At 41.4% G+C, this 24,380-nt stretch overlaps 2 protein-coding genes across 10 annotated transcripts in view; both read left to right on the top strand.

Annotated features, from left to right (window-relative positions):
- Nucleotides 1-13,705, top strand: part of LOC109985958 (ankyrin repeat and SAM domain-containing protein 1A) — a 71,476-nt gene extending 57,771 nt beyond the window's left edge. For 4 of the 9 annotated variants that reach the window (XM_065961706.1, XM_065961702.1, XM_065961701.1 and 1 more), the window contains 11 exons: nucleotides 2,929-3,027; nucleotides 3,732-3,878; nucleotides 4,293-4,400; nucleotides 4,508-4,678; nucleotides 4,773-4,910; nucleotides 5,010-5,081; nucleotides 5,185-5,271; nucleotides 5,589-5,726; nucleotides 7,919-8,101; nucleotides 9,458-9,547; nucleotides 10,584-13,705. In XM_065961706.1, coding sequence (XP_065817778.1) covers nucleotides 2,929-3,027; nucleotides 3,732-3,878; nucleotides 4,293-4,400; nucleotides 4,508-4,678; nucleotides 4,773-4,910; nucleotides 5,010-5,081; nucleotides 5,185-5,271; nucleotides 5,589-5,726; nucleotides 7,919-8,101; nucleotides 9,458-9,547; nucleotides 10,584-10,700 — 1,350 coding nt within the window. In that variant the 3' untranslated portion in view covers nucleotides 10,701-13,705. The remainder of the gene's footprint in view (nucleotides 1-2,928; nucleotides 3,028-3,731; nucleotides 3,879-4,292; nucleotides 4,401-4,507; nucleotides 4,679-4,772; nucleotides 4,911-5,009; nucleotides 5,082-5,184; nucleotides 5,272-5,588; nucleotides 5,727-7,918; nucleotides 8,102-9,457; nucleotides 9,548-10,583) is intronic. The other 5 variants (XM_065961704.1, XM_065961703.1, XM_065961708.1 and 2 more) reach the window with 5 other exon arrangements.
- A 2,007-nt stretch (nucleotides 13,706-15,712) lies between these two features.
- LOC109985268 (specifically androgen-regulated gene protein) lies at nucleotides 15,713-24,308 on the top strand. The gene is made up of 5 exons (XM_020635547.3): nucleotides 15,713-15,732; nucleotides 16,883-17,040; nucleotides 20,924-21,118; nucleotides 21,677-21,830; nucleotides 22,192-24,308. Exons 3-5 carry the CDS (start codon nucleotides 21,014-21,016, stop codon nucleotides 23,694-23,696), a joined length of 1,764 nt encoding a protein of 587 aa, XP_020491203.1. The 5' UTR covers nucleotides 15,713-15,732; nucleotides 16,883-17,040; nucleotides 20,924-21,013; the 3' UTR covers nucleotides 23,697-24,308.
- Nucleotides 24,309-24,380: the final 72 nt, after the last annotated feature.

Below are 24,380 nucleotides of genomic sequence, written 5' to 3'. Positions count from 1 at the left end.
TGATTCTGGGGTAGTGGAGACATTAAGTGTTGGTGGGTTCAGGGGGCAACAGGTTTCTGGAGGGGTCCTTGGAAGTTGTTTCCCAGGGGCCCGGAGTAGTGTTGATCTGGATCTGTTCTGACATTTTAACAGCATATCTTTTTTTTGGAATAGTAGTCAAAAAAGAAAGTTTGATATACAAAGACACAGAGCTATCAGTTAACACATGGATTGTTTGTCTAGCTTTAAAAATTTAGATTTATCAGAAAATCAATTATTTAAATGTTTGGTGATTGATTGTGACTGAGTCCGCTGATTCAATTGATTGATGTGTGAAATAATGATTTCAGCAGTTATGTCACTCCTGTGGCCCTATAGACCTTCTCTTAAAGACGTATTACAGATGATCGGCTTTTCACAGCAACATTTTTTGGACGGGGAGGACTCTGAGCATCTGCTGTTAAAAAAAATATGCAAATATCATATAGTGTATATCATACGTTCTTAATAGATTAAAAATATAACTTCAGACATAAAAATGGAATGTCTCGCGGGAAAGGAGCCACAGTCGGGATTTGAACCTGGGCCGCTTGCTTGGAAGACTATAGTCTCCATACAATGCGCCATCAGCGACCACAGTTTATTCATTTTTTCATAAAGGGCACATACATATCGATTTTATCTTTGTCTTCAACTTGCATCTACTCTGGCTTAATTTGAAGAAGTTATTAATTAGAGTGATTATAAAAAATAAAAAAAAAATTATTTTATTGGTGTTTCTTTGTCTTATTTTCCCTGATTTGTGAAACCATGAACACTTTTATCGTTGTGTTGTTTCATGGAACATGTGTTTTGTAACTGTGTGTCATAATGATGTCATCGTCGTCGTCTGGCTGGCTGCCTAACACATCTACCCACAGGTACAAATAAAGTAAACCTCAACCTAATGCAGTAAGAAAGGAAACAGCTGCATTAGAGTGCACATCTGCATTACTTAGGAGGATGAGTGTTTGAAGACGCTCTTTAAAATGTGAGCAAAGAGTGTGGATGGAGTGTGCTGGAGCTCTCCTTCTCCCCACAGAGCCATCTATCAGCTCATCTCCAGAGGGACAGTAATGCAATGATCCATGCACTGTGAAAGTGCTATTATCCATCCAGCTCTCCGAATAGTTTTATCCTCCGCTGGAGAGGCAGCGATCAGCGTGTAGCTGCTCACAGATAATGGGCTCTATGCTGTCAGTTTAGTGCAGAGTATTAAGGAATAAAAGAGGTGAGTCATGATGCTCAGTATGAGCTACAGCAGGAGCCACTTTCTCCATCACATTAAGGAGCCACAACACTTCCTGAGACATTTCATGCACTCTTTGGTCTTCACTTTTTTTTTTTTAATCCATGTGTGTGTGTTTGTCTGCTGTCTGTCTGAGTTTGTTCTCCAGTCTCTGAGTTTGTGTCTTTCTGTCAGTCATTCTTAATCTTTCTGTCTGTCTCTTCATTTCTGTCCGTCTTGTGTTTTTTTTTTTTTGTGACTTTGTCCTACTTTCTTTCTTTTCTTTTCGTAGTGTTTTTTTTCTCTCAATCATTTCACTTTCTGTCTTTCTTTCTTTTTTCTTTCTTTCTTTGTCTCTTCCTTTCTTTTATTCTCCTTTGTCTTTCTTTCTGTCCTCTGTTTCTGTCTTTTTTGTTAGTTACTTTCGTTCTTTCTCCTGTTTTTTTCTGTCTTTCTTTTGTTTCTTTCTTTCCTTGTGACAGTTTTTTTCTTGTCTTCCTTTTTTTCTGTCTATTTTTCAATCTTTCTTTCGGGAACTTTTCTCTCTTTCTCAAATTGCCCACAGACCAACAGCTGAACCCTCGTAAGAAAAATCTCATCACACTCTCATGCCCTCTGTATGTCGTACCACAACATATCGGAGGCTTACTCATTGTGATTCCACGAGCAGCTTTACTCTACGTTTTTTTTCCCCCCAATCACTTGACAGGCTCACTCCTCCCCTCCGCTCATTCTCTCTGCTCCTCGTTTGCATCGACGAATTCTGAATGAAAAACAAGCCATTAGGTTTGACCTACAGACAGCTCCACGTCTGTCCTGACACTTCTGCGCGTGTGTGTGTGTGTGTGTGTGTGTGTGTGGATTAACTTGTGATTGATATTGGAGAGTCAGCTACATGTGCCCTGAGCTGTCACGATTTGTTCCTGAGGCAGCATGACGGTACTTAAACACACGCGGTTTAGATGCTGACCTTAACTTTAAAGTTACATCGCGAGCATTTATGGCCAGAAAGATGAAGTCAGGGCTCATCCTGGCTTCTTCTCTGCCACCAGAGTAGAATCGCTTCGTAGTAACTCCTTTATTCTGACAGTCGAAACCTTGAGATCAGCGAACGGGACGCTTATAATGAACGATTGTGAGTGCAGAGGTAGAGTCTTTCCTGTGACATGTCACAGAGTTTTGATTGTCTCCCCTGCAGCCATCACTCACAGTCGGCTATCGATGTGTCGTATTCTCCCCCTCCATCACAGATCGCTGACCACTCCGCTCTTCTGACATTGATTCATCGCTCTTTTTCTCGATTATCCATTACCTGCCACACAGTCCCAAAGGTGCTGCTGTGTGTAACCAAAGATGGGTTACACAGCTCTGTTAGCACCCCCCTTCCAACACACACACACCCTCACATGTACAGGGACGTCTCATTTAAGGGGTTATCGATGTGGCCTCCAGGCTACAGTAAGTGGGAGGAGCTTTAAGATGTCATGAAGAGTAACCGACCTTTTTACTGCAATGGGAGCATTTGTTATGATCAATACCGAGCCTGCAGCATAAAGCTCCCCTCATGGAGGCTTTGTTTTAGGTAGGCAAAATACATACAGATCTTTTAGAATGGAAGCCTTTTATCATTTAACATACTCAGTTGCTTTTTTCTCTCTTTGTTTTGTTTTTCCCGTCTACAGGGGAGCAATGTCATGGAGGACCAGGACCTGAGAGAGATCGGGATCACGGATCCGAGCCACAGGAAGAAGATCCTGCACGCGGCACGTTCGTTGCCCAAGGTGACAAATCCCTGATGACTTTATTCAACTCTCAAGTCACTTAAGTGAGAACTGATACAGGTGTGTGTTTCATCGCATCTAATGTCTCAGGAGGAGAAGACATGCAGAAAAACAATGCTGCATGAAGTTAATGGCGGACAAAGCAAGAATGACAGTTTTCTGCTTTTACATCAATGCTAGGTGTAATTGGAAGTATTCACAGTATCAACCAATGAGTGGAAAAGAACATAATGTCGAGCAAAAAGAGTATGAAGCTGATTTATTACACACTGGGCGCATTATATGAACATCATCACCCTGCCCATTTGTTCACCCTGAATTTTCCTGAATATTACCGGCTGTGTTTACACATCTGCTTACCCCAATCCCACCGAAATTTTAATTTGGGGGGCTTGCAAGAAAAACTCCTTTGCGGCCTGTCACACATCAAGATCACCCAGAAGAATTGTGAAATTTTCAGGGGTTTTGTGCTTGTGTGAAAACAAAATTTAGGATTCATTTTTGTACTTTTTTGTTTGTTTTTTACCTCAAGTAGAAATGAAGTTATGTATCAATCAACAAACCTTTATTTGCTTATCAAAGCAAGGTTGCCTCCAAAAGTCAGAAAGGAATTTATGTAAAAAAAAAGAAAAAGATGACATATATGCCCCAGATGTCATCTTAAAGCCTTCAAAGCATCGGTGCCTGATTTTGTCTTTTTACAGGTGAAAGCTCTGGGCTGTGACGGCAGCAGCTCCCTCTCCTCTTGGCTGGAGAATCTGGGCCTGCACGAGTACTTGCACAACTTCCTGGCCAGCGGATACCGCTCTCTGGACTGTGTCAAAAACCTGTGGGAGCTGGAGATTGTCAATGTGAGTCACGGTGACACAAGACTAAAGGGAGTATCAGAGGGTGAAATTAGTTTCACAGAGTGTAAAAGGAAAACTCGGGGAAAAGGGAGAAGTTTTGTAGTTTAGTTTTGCTTTGGGGAAACGGGATTCTCAAACTGTGAAGGCAAATATGCCAAACTTTAGTTATGAAATAACAGAGCTGAAACTAAACAATGCAGCCTATAAATAAGTTTTTATAAGTCGAACAAACTTCTGAAAGTTGTTTCTTTTTAATTAGACAGTAGAGTCTCATTTTTGGGTTACAGACTTCAAAGCTCATCACGTTACTTTTACAAGCAGCTGCGTCGCCGTCTGATGATTCTCGTCACTTCTGCTTCCTGAAATGCTGCTCCATGTGCTCCCCAGATAATTTTCTCTCTCCTCTCTCTCCTTTAGGTGCTAAAGATCTCCCTACTTGGTCACAGGAAACGCATCATTGCCTCATTAGCGGAAAGACCCTATGAGGAGCCTCCAGTGAAGCCTCCTCGATTGTCTCAAATCAGGGTGAGTTTGTTTCACTGACAGCTTTCTGAGTTCCTCAGTTTTCTTTCTTCTGAAATCAAATTTAGCAGATTTCTCACGACTGACTTTATCAAACTCTGTCTCTCCAGTGCCAAGACCTTCCTGGATCCCAGTCCTCGTCCCCTCTCAGTCAGATGGAGTCCTACTCCGGTCGTTCGATGGACCCTCTGCTGCCAATCGCAGAATCAGGGAGGAAAAAAGTGCCAGAAACCGACTATGACGTTACCCAAAGATATCGCAGTGAACGACACAGATCACACGTATGTTCTGTTTTATTTGTGTCTTGAACCCTCGTGTCTCAGTGTGATGCAGTGATGATATGTTTCGTAATAATCGTGATTTTTTTTTTTCTAGGAACGGTACGACGAACGGCATCGAGAGCCTCGCCTGACCCTACGGCCGCCTAGTCTGGCAGCACCGTACGCTCCGGTCCAGAACTGGCATCATCAGCCTGAGAAGCTCATCTTTGAATCCTGCGCCTACGAAGCCAATGTAAATTTATGCCTTTCGTCCTCTCACATACCCAGAATGCAGATTCACTTAACTTGTACCCTAATCTTGCATTTTGTCCCTCTCCTCTTTCGTTGACAGTACCTCGGTTCCATGCTTATCAAGGATCTTCGGGGTACTGAGTCCACGCAGGATGCCTGTGCCAAAATGCGGGTATGCCTCAAGTTTCTTCTTCAGAGAAAATCAGGACATAAAGCATGTAGATACATTTAAAGTATTCATGTCCTTTCTTCCTGTTTTTCCTTTTTTCCTCCAGAGGTCGACGGAGCAAATGAGAAAGGTCCCCAGCATTGTCCTCTCGATAACCTACAAGGGTGTGAAGTTCATCGATGCGGCCAATAAGGTCAGTGACTTCATGACCACAGACTCGTTCATGTTTCTCTAACCCGGCGGGGATCCAGCTTTCTTATTTTTAACATTATGTTGACAATGTTAACAAAAACAACCTTTGAATGGTTGCCTTGGAAGCTCATTCTGCTACTACTTTGTATTCCTTCCCTTTCCTGCTGCAGCTGTAAATTCAAGCTTCAGTGTCTCCTCTTTACCGCCTGTCTCCTGTCCATTGTTGTAAATTGTGTGTAATAACACAATCAAATAACAAACATTGCAGCCAGTATAGTCCCAGTTTGGATCCTCATGATGCCTCTCTTCTCTGTGCAGAACATCATTGCGGAGCACGAGATCCGAAACATATCATGTGCCGCCCAGGACCCAGAGGACTTGTGCACATTTGCTTACATCACCAAGGACCTGCAGACCAGCCACCACTACTGCCACGTGTTCAGCACAGTAGACGTGGTAAGAATACAGCGACTCATACAGAAAACAAGCTGATTTATCTATGACAGGGGGAATTACGCCTGCTTATTCTGCATTATTGTGATTAGCGTTTGGATTAACTTTTTTTTTTAACATAAACATGAGGAGGAAAAGTGTTGAGAACTTTCCCTGCTTTAAATTTGAATTCCTCCAACATCAGCTCGTGTATTTACACTGAGTAGATGTGACACTGTTATCTATAGACTGGCCTGTCTCCTCGAGGTGTCACGCTCCAGTTGGGGTTGATTGCCTCCCTGCGCTACTCTGACCATGATAAGTAGCCCTCCATTACTTACCCTGTCCCCTATGAGATGTGATGATTATCCTGCTAATCTCCCTCATAATGCAGCCGGGGCCACTGCAGACTAAACTCAGCCCGACAGCATTTGTTTCCTGGTTCCCTTAAACTAATGGCCACGCTTTAACGGAAAGTGCTAAAGTAGGTTGGTAACCATCGAAAGCCACATCCGTCATGAGGTGTGATCAGTTATTGCAAACTGTATTGATCATAACTGCTGCTATCAGCCTCCGCCAGACACCAGCTTCAGCACACAAAGAGAACAGAGCTGATCACATCCTGACTTCATATAAATATGGACGACGCGTCTCCTTCTCCGTCTGTGGTACAAATTTGAAGCTACCCTGCAACAGGCCCTGACATATTGCGACGTGGAGCCTAGACACGCGCAGAAAAGATCTGCAAGTGAAGCCGCAGACATATAATTAACTTCCTGACAAGTGTCAAAGATCCCTCAGGCCGGTACAGTCCACAGCACAACAGATTGAAGTGGACACTCCAACCGCGGAAAGTTTAATTACTTTACCTCTCTCACCATTCCTCCTCTGCTCTGCTAATCTGATAAAGAACACCACAGGAGCTGCATTTGTCAACAGAGCTGTGAATCGTGAATCGCTCTGTTCTGCAGCAAAATAGCTCATTAAAACCAAAGTTCTCTGTTAAATGAACCCTTGGCAGTTCAAAGTGTTACAGAGGCCACACCCATCAAACACTGTAATCCTGTGATGGGTGCGGACAGGGGCCAGGCCTGAAGAAGCACACGTGTTCTGAAGCTGCCTGAGAATAATTTGTTACTGGACTTTCTACTGGCGATATTTCAAACGTCACACTTCATCAGAGATTTTGCAGAAAGGAGCAGACTCAGTTCTAGCGTTGTTAAGAGTGAAACCAGCTGCTGTGGAGGTCTCCCAACAACCCAAACACAACGACACCATTTGTGACAACTTTAGCAAGAAGATACATTTTGCTGAGTTGGAAACAGAAACCCCCACCAGCTTACTTTACTTTAAAGAAAGATGTTTCGAAGCACCTACAATGAGAGGAAGGTTACATGTACTTTCCTCAATATGGCAACCTTTTATTGACTGAGACAAACCCATGAGTGAGAAAAGTTACATGATGTGAAACAAATTACACCCTTTTTTTTTTATTGTTTCCTGTTATATCTTAATTATAAATATGTACAGAATGTATGTGTAATCTGTAATGATAACAAACTATCACTGCTGAATCCAGGTTTAACTTTTTCTTTTTTTTAAGTTTGACATATCCAATCTGTTAACATGAAGGAGGTGGGGTTTATGACCTATACTGCAAACAGTCAGTAGGGGGAGCCCTATATCTTTTGGCTTTAATTTCAGGGGGATGTAGTTTCAGTTTTTTTTTTATACGGTTTATAAATACTATATATAATGTCTCATCAGGGAATTTAGTAAACAGGCATTTTTTCTTCAAGGCACTGAGAGGTTATTTTGGGTTATTTCACAGCTCTTGTTTCTGCTTCATGTGATTGTTGTTTTTAATGTTGTTGTTTTTTTATGTGAGAAGCTTGAGTCCTCTGTCTTTATTCTGAGGGGCTTTGTCATATTTGGAAGCTGTCAGAGTATAACAAAAGAGTGCAGCTTTAATACTAAGCTATACAGCGGATGAATCCACTTCAGGTACTGAGGGGAGCTGCTTGCTGCAGCAAAATGCTCGGGAGATTACTGCCACGCCGTGTTACGCAATTTTGTTTTCCAGAGAGGGAATAAAAACTTTGTTCTGATATGTTTTTCATCTCACTGCGAGCTGAGTTTAGTTTTGTTCTCTAGGCTGGGAAAACTTTTTAAGAGTACCTTAAAACAGCTGCTTCCTCTTTTTCTTTCTCGTTTAGAACCTGACCTATGAGATCATACTGACCCTCGGCCAGGCGTTCGAGGTGGCCTATCAGCTGGCTCTGCAGGCACAGAGGACCAAACAGAACCAGCACCTCCCAGTGGGACCCGGCTCAGAGGTTATTGAGACCAAGTCCAGCCGACCTGTTCCCAGACCAAGAGGCAGTGTACGGAAGTCGGCGGTGAGTTTGAAATCAGTGATATGACAGCACAAGACACCGTTTACAGTACATTACAGAATAGGAGACAGGGATGGCTCAGTACTTGTGTTCTGAATCAGTAGTTTGACTCTCTCTGTGTGTTCTGGTCTGAACTCAGTCAAACCAGAACACACAGACATGTTACACACATTTGGCAGGACTTACACTTCCTTAGGACATACTACTACATTGATAAGTGCAATTTTATTATGTAATGGTGCAAAAGCAATGAAAACACATTTCCAAGTATGTTGCACTTGCACATAAGAGCTGTTAACTGTTTGTAGATTATCATCTTAGCTAAGAACAAATCTTGTAGAAGGAAACTTTGGTGAATGTCAAATCATTCTTGAAAAGTAAGTAAGTCGCTTTTAAGAACCTGTTTCTTCCTAAGAACGGCTGTTGAGTGAGGCCTAATGTCTAGTTGTCTACAATATCATAAGTAATCCTGAATGTTTCCTGTACTGTACATTTAAGACAGGAAGAAAACAGGAAATGCCAAAAGCTAGAACAGCGTTGTTTTTCTCGCCACAAATGGACCAAAATTTAAGCAAATACAGTCTGTAAAAATGCTCCCGAACAGACTTTGATCAAGGCGAATGCAACAAGTTGTGTTGAAGTTTTGACCTCAGTCATATTCACGCTTCTTCTGTGTAAGTGACACTGTACCAGAAACTCCTCCTGTTGAAACTGAAGCCTATCACACGTTATAACACTCCCTGTGCCAGTAGTAATCTTTTTAGGTTAACAGAAATCTCCCCGTTTTTCAAACTACACTTCAGATAACATATTAGAAAGTCTAAGAACATTTGTATCAGGTCTCCAGCTTATTGCATTATTATGAGTACACAGTGATGATGTTTGTTTGGCCATTTGCTTTAAACCATTAGTTAGAGAGCTGGTGCTGAATATCAATGAGGTAACTATTCCTCAGGGAGTCATGTTTGTCTGCAGCTTAATGAACTCAACAGAATCATGTCTATTGTCACTTCTCCTTGTTGATGCCTGTCTTTTTATCCCCTTGTATTTTTGCTAAGTATAATTTCAACCTTTTCAAATCTAATGCACTTTTCAACACACGCCTCTCGCTTCTCATTCCCAAAGTTACCGCAGTTGCTCACATCCAAGTCTGTATGCTGCCAACGTCTTATCTATGTTAGCTATAACAGGCCAGACTCCTCATGTCTCATGCTTTTCAAATCTGTGTTACTTTCTCTCCATTGAATTCTCTCTAAACCCCTCTTCCTGTCTGTTTCTCTTGTGCTCTTTACTTTCTTCTTCTTCTTCTTCTCCTTCTTCTTCTTCTTCTTTCCCCCTGGCGGTGTTTATCTCTCCCAGGACTCTCCTCCTCTCGACAGTCGTTGCTGTTACTGTTACACCTGCACCACCCACCGTCCCTCCTTTCTACCGCTGCACTCTGCTGCCCAGGTGCTGCCTTCACATCCACCTTTCATCCTGTGCCACCTCTAGCCTCTCACATTGCTTTGTTTTCTGCATACCTACTTTCTCTCCCCCCCCCCCACTGCCTTAAAAATAAACATAACCATCATCACCATTATCCTCCACATTGCTGTTATCTATGTTTTATTGTTGTTCCTTGAAAAATGTATTCATATGATGAACCATGTTTACCTCCGCTTAGTCTTATACGGACTGAAAAGTGCTTTAATATTATGTTTAACTCAGGCGCCCCCTAGTGACAAAGTGGTAAAAACACAAGCAACGTTTACAACCAACAGAGAAGCAAATTAACAGAGTACAATCTACTGAAAAAGTACTGTTGCTTAACTGATTTTTTCTTTGAACTAGTAAAGAAATATTCATTAACATCCATTGTAAATACTGGTACTGCCGCACTTTTCTAAATTTAGTACTAAATCTCAGAAAACAGTTTATTCAAAAGTCAAGAATGAACGTTTATTCTGTTGTTAATTGCTATGATAGTGCGTTTGGAGGATTCACTTCAGTGTCTTTAGTGGTAGGCGTGGTTGGTAGGAGGAGAAGCAGGGTCAGATACTGATGACACACCTGGGCTACAAGTCCTACTTCTATCAAAGCTATGATTCCATTAAATCTGAGAAGGCTGGTGTCTTCTGACAGAGACCCTGAAATATATACTTTAAAAGCTCCAAAACCACCTAATGTAACTTTGAATTATTGAGATGAATGTTTACAGAGAGGGACATCTTTTTAATACAAGAAAAGCCACTCCTAAATAAGTCTGTGCCCCAGTCGAAAAAGGCTGGACACGTTTTCCTAACGAGGGATCAAAAGGAAATATGTATAAGAATAAGAATATCAGCAAAGACATGTTTCTTAATGTTTGGTACTTGTATTTCCGTACACATGTGCATGAATGATGTGTACCCAAAGGAAATAGTGCAGTGATTTTGTCCAACTATTTTATGATCAAAATCATTTATGAGGGGCCAAGAGTTTGATTCCCTCTGTTTTGTGTTTCCAGGGGGACCTCGTCGAACAGGAGGGGGATTCTCAGTCCCAGGGCAGCACCACGTGGCTCGTGGACCCAAAGGAATCCAAGCGCACTATCAGCACTAAGTACGAGACCACCATATTCTGAGTGGACCCCTCTTCCTCCTGACTCCTCCGGGGCCTGGTCTCACCTTCCTCTTCCTTCTCCTCCTCCTCCTTCTGTGTGCCTTTCACTGTGACTCTGCTTCTCTGAGCTGGACCCCCTTTGACCTCCTCTGGGCCCCCCTTCCCCTCCTGCACTTGTGTCCTCATCTGAAAAAAACAACACATCCTTGGACAGCTTAACCACCTCCTCTTCTTCACTTTTTAATTGATTATCAATTCAACTCTTCCACTCTATATTAACCCTCCTCCAGCCTGCCACCCACCTTCACTGCTGTTCTCCTCTTTGTTTACGTCGAATGCTTCCTGAACTCTCTGCACAATGCTTCCTTTTTCTTCTTCTCCTCTGTCAACATCCCTCTATTGACTCTTGGTGATAAGCTCTCTTTTTTTTTTCCTTGGTCCTCTTCCTGCTCTATTAGGCGACGGCCGCTCTGAGGCTTTTCACTCTGATCTTTCAACTCTTCTGACTTCTCCAACTTCTGAGAGAAAATCAGATTTTCCTGCAGTCGAGAGAGAGAGAGAGAGAGAAAGAGAGAGACCCACCACACATATCCTGAACCTGGACGGACACGTTTCCTGAGGAAACTGAGAATATGGTTCCTGTAATTCTGGACCGTAGCAGACTGTTCAGAGGTTGCGCTGTTTTCGGGGTTACACAGGATTAGGGCGATATTATTCACTGTCAGCCGTCTGCTGAAGCCAGCGGAGGCTACGATCTTAACACTGTGATAAGGTCTGTTGGAGCTATACAAGGAAGCATTTTGTTTTTTTGGGGGGGGGGGGGGGGGATTTTCCAGCAGATAAGGAACAGCATGTTAGTGGTCCTTGCTGCTCCAGAAAATAGACCTTCTTAAGACTTGTAGCCCTCCTCTGACTATCAATGAGAGCAAAAAAAGAAAGCTGTTTCTGAGGTGAACTAACTAGAACTAAGCACTTTTAACAAAACCAAGAGTGTGCAAGAATAAGTGCATCTTCCTCTTTCCTGTCTCTTCTTTTCTTCATTTCACAACAAATGCCTTCTCTGTTCATCTGTATCAGCATTGCCTTTTCTTTTGCCAATCTCACCGGGTTAATATGTCACGGCTGCTTTGTGAAAAGAGTTAATTATTGTTCTATTGGAGGGGAGGGGGTAATCCGTCACCATCATTCTGTTTGTGTCCATTAGTTCAGTTTTTTTTTTTACTTTATTTAACCTCGCTCCTTTGTGTGTTTGTGCGTTTTTCTTGTTTCTCCTGCTCTATAGCTGAACACTGTGGCCACTTCCAGCCAGTAAGAAAAGAGGACAGGAAACAAAATGAGCCCTGTTGCATGCTGGGTAGGACGGTTTCTGTTGAAAAAGTGACCTACATCGAATGCATCAGGTTGCACCACTAGTTGGATCGAGATCACTGCAGAAACACAGGACCTGGAGCCCTGCGAGGCTGATCAGTTCATCTGACCTCGCTCACATAGACACGGCAGACACACACACACACACACACACACACACACACACACACACACACACACACACACACACACACACACTCCTCCATTTAACTTTTAGTACGTAAGAAAGTGATGGTTGATCCAGGCAAACTATTTGTTTTCTCATAAACTGTTGCCTCCTTGTTCATGAAAGTACGGTGGCTGACTAGGACAAACACCCGGCAATGGCCAAATGATTTTTATTAGAAGACAAAGGCTGCAAAAGCGCTCCAGGTCTGCAGGGGGCGCACATGGGAACTGGAATTTGGCTTAACATGTTTAATGTAGAAAACCCTTCACACAGGAGATCAGCTTTTGCCCTCGTCAGCCACTGAATGTAAATCTTCTCTTTCAGGACGTGTAGCTGCAATGTTTTAATACTGAACGTTTAGTTGAAAGGGGAAACTTTGTTTTGCAATGCTTCAAAGGTACAAGCTCAAAGAGAAAGACCTTACACTGTAGGTACACACTCCTTCCTGTTGCAATATGTTGTAGCATATCTTTATGACCGTCAGCCTATCTTCCACAAACTACACACAAAACTGTGATTAAACAATATAATCTTGCACAGGAGGAACTCTCATAACGAACTTAAAGGGCAGAGGAACTGACACTACAAAGACTGTTTGATATTGATAGTAATAATAATGATGATATAATATAACAGGGGGTGGCTTTTATTTGATTTGAAAGTCTTCTCTTCTTCTTTTTTTTTATATTTTAATTGTTTTATAGGACAATTGTGTGTCCTAACGCTGTAACTGGATGAGGTGTGGTTCACTGCAGTTCTCCCTCTCAATCCCCTGCTTCCTTTGTTCCATTAATCCCGACAAGTTTAATCACCAAACCCTGCCATGCAGGCTGCTACGTCATTAGATTTTAGCCGCAGAACAGAACAACAGGACACACAGCATGTTTCTCCTAGCTAACTCCCCTGTATGTTGACTGTTAATGGTACTTTTTGTTCGTTGGATGTGTATATGGGTACATATGATTTAACTGTTGCGTATGTGGTACGTTGTCAGGCCAGTACGATAACTCTACGGTACACTGTCTCCAGCTGGCTGCTGTCGGCACCTTCAGCCATCAGCCTGGGCCCCTTCTGCTTTTGCACATTGCTGAGGATCAGGAGAGATATTATCGCGACTAATCTGATGACGTCAATGATGAGAATGATATTGTACATGAATCTAGCGCTCTGTATTTTGATACTTGAATGAATTTTTGCTTTTATAGATATCTAAATATATATATATATGTATATGTATGTATGTATGTACGTATGTAATTTTTGACGCTGGTCAAAAGAGAGAAAAGGACTATGTCTTATAAAGTTAAACATATCGTGAATAAATACCCTGTGATTTAAGAAAAAAAAAAAAAGGCTGAGATAACGATGACTCAGAAGAGGGACCTCACTTCAGAAAAAAAAAGATTGTAAATAATCTTGGGCTTCCAGTCTTTTTTTATGATTATTTTTCATAATTGTACAACTAATAAATGGCGCTATTAGAAATTCTGCTCCTGTTTGCTCTTTTTCTTTTTTTTAATTTACTTATTGTGCTCAATGTTATTGTTGAATTGTTTGTCTTTTTTTTCCCCAACTCGGTAGTAATTTCTGTCCAATTTCTAACAGCATTATAGTTCCAACACTAGTATCATCACTTACGGAGCTCTGTGTGTTGATGCTTTTTGATGTTCCCGATTTATCAGACGGTAAACGAGGTCAGTGGATGTGCCAAGATGAAACGTTTCGTCCCCATCCTTCTATTTCATAAACCTTTCCCTGCTGAAGGATGGACAAAAGCAGCTCAGAGCCAGCACAGGTGTACGGGAGATAAAGGATCCAGGCACACAAGCTGACAGTAAAGAATCCTCAGAGCTTCTTCTGTCAGTCTGAAAATAAAGCTACTGCGGTGAGTACAGGCTGCGTAGTCATTAGAAGCCCAAAATGCATCAAGATGTTCCTACAGTTTACTCATTTGGATTCCAGCATTGCACAATTATCTCTATTTAAAAGTTAAAGGTCATTCCCTGACCACTTGATTCCATTCACAGTCACGTAAATTAGATCTGGGAAGACCATTTGGACTTAACAAACGGAACAAGAGAAGACTGTGTGTCTATATTGTGACTGTCATGTTTAAATTATTTAAATGAGATACATTCAAATATTATTTTCAAATTGTCCAATCTCCAGGTGTTGCATAAAGATAATTTTTTATCTGTGTCCAAATGAAAATGAGTCAACAGAAGAAAAGGACTACTAGCATGATTTAAATGCAGCTGCCTTTAGATCACCTTTAAGTCACCAAAAAAACCTCATTCAGAGTTTCCTGAGAATGAATTACTGAGTGTTTAAATAGGAAAGAGGGGAAGTTATTTACTTTCAAAATCAGTTGGCAATAGCAAACAAGTAGTATTACTGCGTGCAGACCAAATTTGCTGCCTTTTCCCCACTAGTGCATAGACCACAATTTACTACTCTACTAGAAAATACATACACCTAAACAAGAAAGCCCTGAGAGCTACAGGACTACTTTTCCCTGTGGAGATAGATTGTTCTGGCTTCTTCCAACAGGAGTCTGGACCATGCTTTTTAAATAACATTAGGTATGGAAAAGTCTCAAAAAAAACAAAAAAACGTCACAGGCAAGCATTAGAAGACAGGACAGGAAGGTTAGGATCATTGCGTCTCAGTAAGAGGTTCAGGGTTTAGATCCTGGACTGGGCCTTTCCCTGTGAGGCTCTGATGACCTGTCTTTCTCCTACTGATGTCTTGACAACACTTTGGAGTTATAATAAGTAACCAGAAGCTAAATAAACATATTCAACTTAATCTAATAAAACATTTGCAATTTTCAGGATGTTATACAAAGTTCCTTAAAGCTTGTAATGGGTCATAAACTTAATGGAGATGGGTAGTAGTTGTGCAGGGTTGGCTTTGGTTGTGGTGGTGGGGCCCACGATGTTATCTTTACATATGGCCCAGTATTCATGATGACTCAGCTGCACTTCAGGATACAAAGTGGTTTAGGTAAAACAAAAAAAACAAAAAAAAAGGCTGTGGCATAACATTAGCCTGTAATCATTCTTAAATATTGTCCCCCTTGTAAATGTGAATCCTGCCTGTTTGCATAATGATGCTTGAAGCTAAACCTGTCATGTCACGTTACCATGAAATAACTCGACAGCTGCAATCACCTCTGATAGAAATGTACGGTATGTTGGTATGAAAATAAGGTAACTCTTGTGACGTCACTCACCATTATGAGCGCATCAGCGTTGGACATGGGGGGTGACTTCTAGGGCAGATGGGAATATGAATTTACACATCAGCTTATTTTCATAGATATGCAGCGGACGTCACAGATGTACAGCTGCTGTTCCTGATTGTTAAGGCTGATATCTACACAAAGGACCGCTTTGTTCTCAGTCCAAAGTGCATAAACTGACACGGGCTTCTCAGAGCATGTACCCTGTAAATAATGTTTAGTTTTTATATGACACCAATTTCTACATACTGTATGCTCCATTTATTGGGATATGTAAGTATGTTTTAATTACTCTAAACTGTGCAGATTGGTTTTAAGCCATTGTATAAAACAAGCTCAACAGGTTGTGAGAATCCACTTGGCTGCTGTACTTCCTTTCTGTTCAGTAATAATGCAGTTATAAATGCATCATTGGAGATGTTTTAAATGATAATGACTTCTTGATAGAATTATACCACCCATCATTGGCGTCCTCGAGATAAGTCAAAACAGATACTACAGTTCTAGATTCATTTTCTAAAGAAGGGATACTCTATGGGTGATAATGTTGGCACCTCTGTTGACAGACGTGTTAAATGAATGCCACATACTGTTTTGCAAAATGTCTCGGTCCCCACAGGATACAGTCAACTGACTTTGGTGTTCCCCTGACTTTTTTTTTAGTGGTTACTTTCAAGTTATCATGAGCAGTCCAATTTACAACATCTTGAAAGGCTGGATTGCCACAGCTTTTACAAGAGTTAGCCTCTTCGGCGTCCACAGAGAATACATTTGAATGACTTTTATCTTCAATCACCAAGTAAAAAAGTGTAGTCAGTGTCATTTTTTCTACGTCAATGTAAAGAATTAAAGCAATATTTCTTGTCTTCTGATAATGATCCTTTCTAAAATTGGTAACGCACTGACTCTGTGACCTTGCAAGAACTATTTCTGATAACCATCTTGAGAAATTCTGGATTATTTTCTTAACTTTTCGCACACGTATTGGCTAAAAGCACCTATGTGTCAAGAATCACAGGGGAGTTAGCAGTGCTTCCCTGTTGAATAAAAATAATGTGCCTACATTAAAATAATTCACAACTAAAAATAGAAGTCATATAGCCTCATATAAAACACATCAGTTCGTCTTTTTCAGAATATTAACGCATGTGCCTACACATCAGTGAACTTTGTTTCATTTAATATCATGTAGCCTATATATTTTTTTTAGAAGAAGTAGCCTATCAATTGCAGGTCTATATTTTAACAGTCCATGGTCCATAGCTTTGCAATTCTGTTCATTTAGACTCTTCACTTTTAATTGGCTCTTCCTCGCTGACGTCTCGCCGTAGACGTTCGCTGATTGGCCAAAAGCCAACCTGTGAGGAAGTTAACTGGCTTACCTGGCTTATTACCTGACATTATTTCCCACCTGTTCCATCAGTTCTTTCTAGTCGTGTAGGAGTGTTTCCAAGAACAAGGCGGCAGCTGAGCGACTGTGAGCGGAGAGAGCTTCACTGCCGATATGGACTGACCCTGAAAACAACATTTTGTGGGTTATTTCTTGAATAAGAGTTTTACAAAGACTGTTTTTCATTCCCGGTAAGTTATCTTGAAACCCTTAAGTTTTGGCGTTAGTGTTTATATCTGCTTTATTAATGCATAGCCTACAGAGTATTTGCAAGCTATGAAGACAACGTGTTTATTATTATATTCAAGCCAGTTGGCTACATTGTGTCTGTAAATCCCTATTCTGTGTGTGCTGACAAAATACAAGACCTTTAAGACCTTTAAGACCTTTAAGGTAGTTCTTTCTTTAATTTTCGACTGTGACCTATTTAAACAGAAAGTTATCCGCAGTTTGGGTCGAGGGAAGTTAAATAGTAAAGACAGTGAAAAAGGTGCAGAAACTCTTGCATGTTCCCACATATCACCATCGTTTCCAACCACTTTTCATGCTTGTGCAATCCTCTTATTCATCAAACTGCACATTTATCATAAGTGTTTAATCATTGAATATTTGGAGGCTTGGTGAGGCAGATAACGAACACATATTTGCACATGTTTCATGTCAATAACAGACATTTTTTTTGTGGCACAACAAGCCAAGTTAAACATTAATGAAATATATCTGTTCACTCCAGCAGGTTTTGGGTTGCACAACCTTTTGTTTACTGCTAATCATTAAACCAGTTCTTTGGCTGTCCTTGAACGCATAGCACACTACTTTTTTTTTTTTTTAACAACATGCCTTAGTTTGTCATCATGGAGTCTAAATGATGTTTTCTTGCGTGTAATGCTGGCTCACAATATGTACATCTGTTCTCACAGTAAACACATTAAAGACCTGCAGCTGATCCGCCTCCTGTCATAGTTTAAACACAATATTATCTCCTGACTTGAAGTCAAGTTGAACGCCCAAGTACATCAAAGTGCCCAGATGAATGTAAGCAAGCAAAGTGACATTCCTGTCACCAATAAGTCCTGACTCAGCTGTGGGTGTAGTAGTGAGCCTCCCCACAGCTGCATTACAGGTTTGCATGCCTTGTTCATGTTTTAGTTCATGTTTGAGAGGTGTTGGCTGCTCCAGTTTGGGCATTTTGTCTCTCGCTCTCGGCTGATCTGAATGGTTAATGGGAGGGACGGTAATTAGCAGCTAACAAAGCCTTCACTGACAAGCCTTTGAGTGCCTCATCAACAAGCTTTTGTTACCAGAAAACATGTGATGGGTTGTTGGTGATCATGTTTTTCCCCAACTGGTGTTGCAATGTTTTCATGTCAACAAGAACCCATATGTCAATGTTGTTTGTCATTGCTCCATAGCAGACGTTTCCGACTTAGTCGCAGAACAGTTTCATGATCACTGCAGACAAAGTCACCTCTTCTCACTTTATCGACAACAAGTGAACGTTTCTGCCTGGGGAAATTGAGTTTCTAGATCTTTGTTAATTCACACTTTCTGTAACGTATAGAATTGTTATTTCTAAGTCAGTTTTTTTTTTTTTTTAAAGTTGTCTTTTCTCGCCAATAGTACTGTAATCATCAGAGATCTTGCAACATACATAGATTGCTGTAGAACAGGGTTAAAGTGGAAAATGTCACATCAAGAAGTACAGATGATTCATGGAGTAATCAGTTGAGAATTTTCATCATGGTTCAGTTTTGACTCATGTTTGACAGTTATGATGCTATTAAAGAATGACATAAGGTGTGATCAAATGAATCAGAGCTGTAAACAATAAGGCTTGAGTTTTCTTAAACGAGTCTAAAAATGTTTCAATCTGCCACAAACTCCCCCGAATAAACAAAATCAGTGCAGACAGAATGACCTCAGTGTCCTTGAAAGTTGCTCCAGCCCTCAATAAAACCCATCAACTTCTTTATCATTTCAAATCATTCACAGTGTCAAAACTCCTGTACCATATGTGAGATATCTGAAAAGGGTGTTCCACATTTTTTTTGGAACACATTTCGTATCACTCTTTACTGGTATTAGAACTTCCTCGTTCTAGCAGCCGGTTTGTTTTTGGTAAATGAGTGTCTGTGTCGTCGGAGGAGGAACCTCAAACCTCAGTAATCATAAGCCCTCATGCACTATAGTGCTCACACAGCTTGTGTCCTATACGGGGCTCATTCACAGATAAACAATGGCAATAGTTCATGAAGGGAAACTCTTAATCTGGTAAATCTTATATATGACATACATGAACTCGTAAGCGTAGTCTGAGCCTCACTGTGCAGCTCTCTCCATGTAATGAATAAGCTATAAAACATGAGAACGTTTGCCTCGGGTGCAGGATTTCGTATTTGTGTGACATATTTAGTCAAAGCCCATCACAGGCTCTTAACCACTAGTTAATCAAATATCATCCCTTCATGACACAACCTGTGCTAATACACCTCAAGCCCCTAAAGGAGAATCTGAGGCCTCTTATTTGTGATGATTCTGAGAATCTCTGGAATGGGTTTCCCCCAGCTAAGGAACTAAGTAATTATCCTTGAGTTGTTCGTATTATCCCTGAACGGTTAGTAGTAATATGGACAGGATAATAGGCAGGAAATACTAAGAAGCTGTGGTGCTGCAACATCATTTGGCGTATAAACTGTCTTTATTCGTTTGGTGCTTGACGTGAAGAATGCATATTCTCTAACCAAGGTGTACATTTGTCTCTTTCTTTTAACAGCTTAGAGCACTTCTGTGTGACTTCTAGTTATTTGTACAGCAGAACAGAATATCATCCTTCTTCTTCCTGTGACAGTTCAGAAAGCAGATCATGCTAAAGCTGTAAATTTAAGAAAGTATTTAAACTTGGATCAATTATATTGAAAACGTGCCCAATCAAAGGTTTCTTTTGATACAACGATTAAACAGCTTTTTTATTTTGTCAGTTGAATGAATTTGTCCGTATGTGGTTTTGTCCAACCAACAGTCAGAAGGCTTAAAACTTGAGATTTTCATATGAGATAGGGGTAATTGGTAGTGTCGGTCAACTCCCAATCTTAAGGTTGGTGGTTCGATCCCCAGCTCCTGTCACCACATGTCCAATGGGTCCTTTGGCAACACACCCTCTGCGGCGTATGAATGGGATTAGTAACTTCTAATGGTCACTTGACATAGCAACCTCTGCCGTCAGTGTGTGACTGGGTGGGTGTGACATGCGGTGTAAAAGCGCTTTGGGTAGTTAGAAGACTAGAAAAGCACTATACAAGCTCAAGTCCATTTACCATTTACCAGATAGAAGCAGGCTCATTTTTGATAACCTGAAATTAATAGATTATTGAGATTTTATTAAAAAATAATACCCAAATAGAAAAAGGTTTTTTTATTTTAATATTTTTTCTAGCTTTCATTTCAGTTTTACAATGTAATAGATTACAGATTTTAGTGAGATTGTGCAACTTTTATTGAACCTAAGTCTTGTAGCCAAAGTGCCTCTTACAGGATACTCAAGTTACACTTGTGTAGTGAAAGTGAGATAAACAGTAGTGAAAGCAGAGAACACTCATAAAGCCATTGAACTGAACCAGTTAGTGTTTATATGACGCCATATGCATCAAGAGTTAGCAACCATTATCTGAGATGATAAGCCACAAAAAGCTTCTGGTCATACCAGACAACAGAGGATGTAGCTAAAATAAAACAATCGTCTTGGACAAAGTAAGGGTGGTTCTTTTTCAATATGCTTAACTCCTTTCAACCTTTAGTGATAGCTGACAGAAAACAGAAAAAGGGAATCAATGTCTGGTGGAAAGAGAAACGGAATTTGCTTGACTTGTATTGTTTCCATTGACTGTTCACATATTAGCTTAAGAGAAATGTAAGAGTACATTTTTGCGCAATAGGTGGACTATCGAAATTGTTATCCATCACCTGTTAATGGCCTCAAAAAAAGTCTTAATGTTAAGCGATCAGTATATGTGTTTGATAAAGTGTACTAAGTGGAATAAGCGTTTTGACATTGTTTTCTCTATCCTCTATATTCAGATTATTTCGGGGACTGATTCTTTGTGAGAGCTGCACAGTCAAAAAGGGACCGTGGAGCCTCAGTCCTGCCCTCGTCCTCTCCCCTGTGCAATGCCTAAGAGTGACACGTGGCCAGGCGGTGTTGCCTTGGAACCCTTGCGCAATATGGACAGTGCCGGGAGCTGTGACAGTGTAATCAGCGTGAACTCTGCCGGCGTGAGTGCTGCTGTACATCTTCATCTCGGTCCTACTGACTGTTGCTTATCTGTTCCTTGTATAACTGAACAGATAGACGCACTTTGCTTGTTGACTCTGTGTCTGTTTTGAACAAGCCTACCTTTGACAGTGCGTCTGTCCTGCGTGGGAATAGAGAAATAGAGAAGTGAGATTTGTGTGTCAGGTGCTAAACATGTCTACTTGGACATTTCTGACCTTCAAAACCAGTATGAAAAGCTCAAATGAAAGTTGATGAGGGGAAGTGAATCTGTTACAGGTGAATTACTCTGAGGTTTTGTTATGAGGGTTGCAGGGGGACTTTTTCTTCAAGATGACCAGAGGGGAGAAGAAGGCATCTGTAGTCACTTGAAATTCTTCTGTCATGACAATATAGAATTAAAAACAGACAAGAACAGAACAGAAATAGTGTCATTAGTCATTCCTTTGCAGATGTTTGAACACAACCCCCCTTTGAACTGCTGTTCCTTTGCTGGTGGCAGAGATTGCTGAAGAGTTAAAGTTAAAATTTTAAAGTGTCATCTCTCATTTCTGTTGCAGAGTGGAGACAGTATGGAGCACTTATCTCCAGAAGAGAGGGCATGTCTCATGTATCTCGAGGAAACCATTGAAGCGCTGGAGGTGCAGGAGGACAGCGGCATATCCAACGATGAACCAGACCCTGGATTACAAGTGGGACTGATGAGCGCAAATGGTGTGTTCATGTACAGAAGTAGTCTGTTGTGCTCAGTTACCTACATGAATGTGTTGATAGTGTAGAGACGTGCATATGTAATGTACCATCGTATTTTTCTGCCCTTTACAGTCTTGCAACCTGGTATTCAAAAAGCCTCATATCTGCTTTTACTGTGATTTTATATACTAATGTATCTCCCTCTCCCCACTTCCAAATTATGGACTACTTAGAGGTTTTTTTTATTATTACAATAAATTGGAGTTTTAACATGAGAACATATTGAAAAGTTCAAGGGCGCTGTATCCATGTTTTCATTTTTACACTAAAATGATATCAAAGCTGTTGTACTAACTACAGCAATTGGGCTTTTCTTTTCTAGACATTTCCAGTGTCAGGTCTGATGAGTCCCTTGAAGATCCGAAATCAGACCAAGCTTTGCAACATGCTTTCAATGGAATCTCAGAACCACAGTCCTCTCCTGGCTCTGCATCTAACACGGCAGATCTTGAAACATCAGAGAAGCTTGCGCCTCATCTGGGACCTCCAATCACTGAATCAGGGTCCGCCAGTGAAATTCACTCTGCAGCTATTCATGCACCAGAGTTGTGTGTATCCAAGGATGAAGATGGCAATCTAATGATTGTCCCAAGTACCAGCCTTTCCCTGGATGAGTCCACTAAGGCCCCTGAGGTTGATGTGGGTCTGATCCCTCCGCCTTCAGACTTCATGGACGTACCAGGACCTCCTGCAAAGCCCCTGACAGCAAAAGACCTATTATCATCTTCAGTTTTATCCAATAAAAAGTCAGCAAAGACTGTTGACTTGGAGCAGCTTCGAGAGAGAGCCTCTGGAAAGAGAACTTCAGTGACCTCCCTTGAGTCTCAAAACAACCCCCAAGAACTGAGTCCATTACCTCTCAGCTCTGCTTCCCTAGTGTGTCCCCCTCCTCCAGAAACCGCTGAACCCAGAAGTCCACCTGCTGTGGCCCCTAAACCCAAGAAGCTTCCTGCCAACATCCTCCTGAAGTCACAGAGGGCAGCAGTGGCTGATAGCAGCTCAGGGCATTCAGTGCCAAACAGCAGTGACCGTCTGTTGTTGGACCATCAGAGGGTCCGCATGGAGGCACTCCGAAAGCTTGGCCTGCTTAAAAGTGATGATTCAGATATAAGCCCAAACCTGAGTCCTAAACTATCGCCCCAAAGTAGGAGGTCATGGGCAGCTCCTCCTTCTCCAGTCAGCTCAAATACACCCCCCTTAACACCATCTTCTTTTCTCCATGACCGCAGTCCATCTCCTGCCTCTGCCTCCCTCCAGTCTCCAAATGCTTCACCACCAGGGACTCTTAGAGCTCCTGTAGTCCAGCTTCCTGAAATCCTCCTGGCACCTGATGCTTTTAGTGACCCTGATGGATCTTTAACTTCTGATAATGAACTGTCTGCTGGCAATGATGTATCAGAGGTCACACCCCCTTTTACCCCTCCTGTCCAGGTCAAGAGGCTGACCCCACCCAAGGCTCTAGGTGTAAAATCAGCCACCCTGGAGCGCTCTGGCCTGGGTCTAAGCAGCTATATGGAAAGTCAAGACTCCATTATAGCTGCAGTTGGCGGCAAGCTAAGCCCCAGTCAGCTGCGAAACAGCCGTCCGCGCCCTGCCTCTTTGGGGAGCGGGAAAGAGTTTTCAAAAGCTCAGGGAGAAGGTCTGAAAGTGGGCCGTGCCACCAGCAAAGAGCCAGACTTACGGCGGTCCTTGCCTGCCCCTCATCCCTCCAAAAACTCTCAGAAGCTGCCTCGATCGGAGGGCATCAGTGTGCTGATCTGCCCTCGAGCACAAAACGAAAACGATCGGCGCGAAGCCCTGAGAAGGCTTGGGCTGCTAAGGGACTGACAACAAAATTAACACCTAATGACTCCCATGGCCTTCCTGTACAAATTTTATTTAAAGAAAATCCAAAAATCAACAAAGACTTTTACAAATCTTTATGGGGAGCAGTTAAACCACACATTTATGCATTATCATTTCTACTGCATTAAGCTAATATAACCAGAGACAGCCTCAAATGACTGGCACACCTACATGCACATCTATTTGTTACATATAGTGTACTGCCACATTTTGCTTTGTTTTTAGTGTTTTATTCCTTATTAATCTGAAAATCCAAAACTTTATGGATGTTTGCTTACTCTCATTGTAGCTATGTAAATTAAACACTGTTACTTTTGAGAGTTTAGACTCACTTCCTGCTTTCACATGTAATTATTGACACAGTGACACCAATTTTGGTGGCAAGTTCCCTTCATGGTTTGTCCTTTTTTAGAGACTTTTAAATGTCAGGGTGTTTGTACAAACACTCCCCCAAAATCCATAGGAATTTGAGTCTGTTTGAGAGCTCTTTATTCTTTTGCAATTGCTTATTATAAAGTGTTTGTTGTCTTAAAATAGACTGCTTTAACCTATTGCATGGTGTTTGTTTTTCAATGAATAAAAATGTAGACAGTATGTCCTGCATTGTTATAACATACCTGTATTAGAAACTCAAAGCACACAGTCAGTGGCCACTAGGGGAGAAGA

This window comes from Labrus bergylta, chromosome 12 (assembly GCF_963930695.1).
Source record: "Labrus bergylta chromosome 12, fLabBer1.1, whole genome shotgun sequence".
NCBI classification, from domain to species: Eukaryota; Metazoa; Chordata; class Actinopteri; order Labriformes; family Labridae; genus Labrus; species Labrus bergylta.
This window is presented reverse-complemented; position numbering and strand designations above follow the sequence as displayed.

Bases quoted from the DNA above. Each gene is read 5' to 3' on its own strand.
- LOC109985268 (XM_020635547.3), top strand. From the start codon at position 21,014: ATGCCTAAGAGTGACACGTGGCCAGGCGGTGTTGCCTTGGAACCCTTG. The intron at 21,119-21,676 runs GTGAGTGCTGCT...TTTCTGTTGCAG, and splicing joins TCAGCGTGAACTCTGCCGGC to AGTGGAGACAGTATGGAGCA. The intron at 21,831-22,191 runs GTGTGTTCATGT...TTTCTTTTCTAG, and splicing joins GGGACTGATGAGCGCAAATG to ACATTTCCAGTGTCAGGTCT.